The sequence below is a fragment of the Triticum dicoccoides genome, chromosome 5A (assembly GCF_002162155.2).
Source record: "Triticum dicoccoides isolate Atlit2015 ecotype Zavitan chromosome 5A, WEW_v2.0, whole genome shotgun sequence".
Lineage (NCBI taxonomy): Eukaryota > Viridiplantae > Streptophyta > Magnoliopsida > Poales > Poaceae > Triticum > Triticum dicoccoides.
Genome location: NC_041388.1, coordinates 560,480,583 through 560,485,648, shown reverse-complemented (window position 1 = coordinate 560,485,648; position 5,066 = coordinate 560,480,583). Strand labels below are relative to the sequence as shown.

General features: G+C 39.9%; 1 protein-coding gene across 1 annotated transcript in view; it reads left to right on the top strand.

The window, feature by feature from the left end:
* LOC119299993 (2-hydroxy-6-oxo-6-phenylhexa-2,4-dienoate hydrolase-like) overlaps positions 1–5,066 on the top strand; it is a 15,076-nt gene that overhangs the window by 3,412 nt on the left and 6,598 nt on the right. Inside the window, exons 3-7 of the mRNA XM_037577085.1 lie at positions 2,526–2,623; positions 2,746–2,795; positions 3,157–3,252; positions 3,436–3,525; positions 3,811–3,900. Of these exons, the coding sequence (XP_037432982.1) occupies positions 2,526–2,623; positions 2,746–2,795; positions 3,157–3,252; positions 3,436–3,525; positions 3,811–3,900 (424 nt within the window). The remainder of the gene's footprint in view (positions 1–2,525; positions 2,624–2,745; positions 2,796–3,156; positions 3,253–3,435; positions 3,526–3,810; positions 3,901–5,066) is intronic.

Below are 5,066 nucleotides of genomic sequence, written 5' to 3'. Positions count from 1 at the left end.
AGAGGCGTCTCTTCTACCCACGTATCCTCTCAAAATCTTGTTGACATCCCGTTAGCAACCAAGAAATTGACCCTATGAAAATGCCCATATGCTATATAAAAGGCTACGCGCTGCATGAGTCTCGCGCATCACGTACAGTCGCACCCAGGGGCGGTGTGGGAGTAGTAGCAAAACCATTGAAAAAGAATTCGATCTTGCACAAGTTGTGTGTGTGTGGCAACCCTCGATTGTGAAAGAGTGTGTCATAGTGCAGTTGCATGCAGACTGCACGCTTGGCGAGTAGTATGATCATTTTTGTAAAAAGAAAAATTGGACCTGCAATGATCATGTGTGCGATGCGGCGCTTGCAACTGCGGATGGGTCCTTCATGTGCAGTTGCAGACGCCGGAGTGCACGTGTGCGACTAGTAGGATTTTTCGCTTTCTAAAAAGAGTCTCGATATGCAGTGGTTTTGTGTGCCTTGTCGTCCTTGCAATTGTGGATGGTTTAGACTAGCCATAGTAAGGAGTAATTTAAACTAGTAATATGTTTACGTTTTTTTATTGGCGTAACATGTCTATGTTAGTATCTCTATAGTGGAAAGTAACATGTCTATGTTATTATCTCGAAATGAGAAATAATATATGTGTGGTGTCATACAACACTTTAATTATTAGACCGTAGACTCATCTTGTCATGGTATGTGTGATGCTATTTATAGTGTGAGTAACATATTATTATGTTACCATATGCCTCTATTTTCTCATTAATTCCTTGCTACATCATCTAATTTACTTAAATATGTGTGATGTTACTATTTATGTTACTCTCACTTATTATGTCACATGCAATACACGTATGAGTGATATGGATTTTTTTAATGAAGGCTACACCAGTTACACTACTGGTGCGTCACATGCAGTTACATATGCAGTTTATCTCTTTTTTCACATTTGTCGTCTAGTTTTTTTTCTGTGCAACGTAAACTGGACCGCCGCACCTGACCTGATTTGTCCACAATGTGAGGTGCTGCTGTAGTGGGGTGGGCTTATCACGTCGGTTGGTCCGTCGGTCTCCACCGTACGTATGTGCTGGTGACGTCACACCCACTCACGCATGCCCACCATCTCCTACTCGTTTTTCTTTGAATTGAGCGTATAAATCGATGTCTTTGAGAGAGGGGGCACGCACCCTACAACAAGTACGCGTTCGATGAAAAGTAAAAGAGAAAGGGAAACGTTTAACACCGGACGACCGGCTACAAATTGGAAACCAGCTCACCGCACCGAGCTGGAACCATGACACGTTCGACTCGGGCTTTTTTGCTGGAACCGCGGCTGCCCTGATTTGCTGCATCCGTGACGACGAGCTAGCGAGCTCCGAAGCCGGCGCGCGGGGTCTCGGTTGTGTGGGGCATTTATTTTGTGCTCTGGTTTCTGAAGGATGAAGACACAGGGCTTAGCTGGGCCAAGCATTTTCATCCAAATCTGACGGCCATAGCGGCTCGCATCGTACAACAGGGGTTCGACCGGCGCCTAGCGCCCGTGAAAGAAAAATTACTACAAATCCAAAAGCATGTACCTACACAACACAACACTCTGTGCATGTAAACTGAGCATAGCTCAGACGATTAGTTTTCTTGTGGTGAAAGCAGCGCATTAGGGTTCAAATCTGACCCTAGGTTTGATGCTCACATTATACTGGTTTATTTCATAATTTTCAATGATCTTTGTTTAGTGGGAGAAGAGGCTTATGTCGTCGACAAGCAAAGGAACTCATATTAGGTGGGTGCGCTCATCGAAATGAGTATATACGCGTGTATGCGAATATCTATGTTTGTACCATATTTCTAAAAGAAACACGTACTGTGTGGATCTATGCTACTTCTCACCGACCTGGCCGTGCGAATTGACATCCGAGGGTAGCCGTGTATGCACATCCTTTTTTATTTTGCATTTTAATACATATAATAAACTTACAGTTACAGGGGAATGTAGTAAACACACAAAACTTTCCCATATAAAACGCAAATTAAATTCAGCAACATATATCGTGAATTGATGCAGGGTTTTGATTAAAAAGTGTAGAGAAACATATAAATTTTATAAGATGATCGTACATGTCGGCCTGATGATAAACATTGTATAATATCCAAAGTTTGCAATTTGAATAAAATGTAACTTCAGATTTAATGAGTAGTTTAGGTGATGATCATAGATGATTAGAGGTTTCCCGCCAAAAAAATGATTGGAGGTCAACCCGAAGGCTTATAAGTTTTTTTTGTCAGGCAAATGGCTTAAAATGTTGGCGGATGTTAAATATATCTTGGTCAGTTATTGATAGAAAATCTGATGAAATATTTTTAATATCAGAGAGTAAAACAAATATGCTGCCAATTTTCCCAACACTTATGGACGAGCATTATTAACCTATAAGTTTCCAAGCTAAACATTAGGGACTACTAATTAAGCGTGCGAGCCACCCTGCTAGTTTCACCATGTATTTAGCAATCTGGACTATGGACTCTCTAAAAATATTAGATGCAGTTCTTGTTTAGAGTGGAGGTACACCTACCCTTTGCTGGAGGATGCTGGATTGGAGGCTTGGGCTGTGGACGTTCTTGGATGGGGCTTCTCTAATTTAGGTATGCCCCCACTCTGCTTCATGCCATTGGAACTGATTCTGTAATTGTGCTTGCCACAGTTTCTAGCTGTTGTGACTTCTGAGTTCTGACCACTTCTAACATATAAATCGATTGTGTTATAGAAACAAGGCCACCATGTGATACTGTGTCTAAGCGCGAGCATCTTTACCAGGTACAAGCTAACTAAACTACTACAGCTGGAGTACGTTTCAATCATTTCCACGTGATGAGTTCCTAGTCTGCCGACTTCCTGTTTAATTCAGAATTAGTTTGATAAGTAACTGGCGTTTCAGCCTTGCTCAAAACTGCACAAAAACTAGCTTCCGTCCCAAAAATAACTGCTCAATACTGGCGTTTCAGGCTGTATATTACTATGCTTTTCTTTGAGCAAGTTTTCAGTTTGCCTTTCCTTGTTTAAATATGTTCACTCATTCAAGACTATTTTTTATGTTTTAGTAGCAAACTTGTAAGAATGCAGCTATGTAATGAATACAGTGATATTATCCTTATATTTCAACAACCTCTTTGTGTAGTTCTGGAGATCCTACATCAAGAGGCCTATGGCACTAGTTGGATCTAGCCTGGGTGCTGCTGTTGCCATTGATTTTACAGTCAACTACCCAGAAGCGGTACCACATTTTAAGACTTATTGTGCTCTTCTCATTTATTAGCCAGCAGTATAGCACAAAGGAATAGTACGACAAGCTACAGATATATATCCTTAATGCTGTCACTGATGAGAATTGTTGGATGTACTTTCCCATAACCGGATAAATACCACAAGCTTTCTTACAATTTATCTTGTTCATCAGGTATCAAAATTAATCTTCATTGGTGCAAGTGTATATGCTGAGGGCACAAGAGATATGACCGGAGTGCCAAAATTTGTTCCATATGCGGGGGTGAGCTTTTTTTCCAGAGCTGCATGCCTTTTGCCAAGGTATAGCTTGGCTTCAGGTTTGAATCATTTTGTTTTTGTTAATACATTTTTCTGTTATGGTGTTTAGTTTTCGTGTCCTGACACCCATGCTTGCGGTATGCATATTTATTTCACTTACGGATGATGGTTATGCTTGTCCTCTAGAATTGTTCATGTTGGATTATCATATTTAATTTGTGTCAAACCGATTCGGTGGTATGTGCATATGTATTGGCTAGAATACAGTGTAATTTTTTCCTCAATGTAGGTCTTTGTACTGAAGAGTCTTCCTCTGCGAATGTTGGCTACACACTTGATGTTTAATAAAACTCCAGATGAATTCTTTGATTGGGTCCAGGTAATTAGGCCTCCATACATTCCTTGCACCTGATCGAAACAACTATCATACTCTAGTTGTTGTACTTTTATCTTTCAAGTGTGCAGTTTTCTCTACCATTCTTGAAATAAATATTTTTTCCCTTTTCTGTTAAAAGAAACCTCTTGGCTTCCGATTTCATTTGCATGAAACTAGCGTGTCACAACCATAACAAGATCTGGTTCTTAGTTCCAGGCACACTCAACCATAACTTCTTAATACTAAATTCATGCTTCGGCCAGCTGATCCAAAATCTGAACTGATTGCGAGAGATGAACAATATATTTAACACCCCTACCCCTCACATCTAGACTTTTTATTCCTTAAACACGGGATCGATGTAGCTCGTAGAATATTTTTTTGTACAGTGTTGGCAAGGTCTTGGACTCAAAACCTCTTGGGTCTGATACCATATTGACTTCATGCTGCAACCAGCTCATCCAAAAGTCTAAAATGATGGAAATAGTCAGGCAATATTTTCAACACTTAAACCATGCATAAACTGTAGATCTAAATATGTTCATGGAACTAAAGATAAATTAAGCACCAAACAGAGGAAGCCTCACTGACGAGTCAATTCAGCATAACTTTGGTGATCCATATAAAAACAACTCTACATAACAAAGGCTACATTGCTAGTCTCCTTATCATAGGACCCTCAGCCCTATCGATGCCCATTAATTTCTTGGGCAACCTTAGCCAACCTTAGCAACACACCAGGTCCCATTATTTATAGCAACCCAGGGAAACAATGAAATGTCATACAAGTAAAGTGATATTAGTTGGATCTCCATGTCGAACAACTGGAAAACAAGATCTATTTCTTGTTTTATACATCACCCCAAAAATAGCAAGAACACCTATCATATTAAATTTCTAACTCTACGAGAAAAAGCCAAAAAAGTTAAACAATTTTTGGAACATATGTACCATATTACCTGGCATATCACATCAAAAGCAACAAAATAGCAACATTCAACACATACTTAGCCAAGGGACACGCAAACATGATGTGTTCCATCTTCTCATGATCTCCACAAAAACTCACACAAATTCACTCCATGGCATCCCCTTTTGTGAAATGTCTCTAACTAAAATCCTATTTTCCACCACCAGCCATTTGTCTTAAAAATTTTAGTTTACATAGG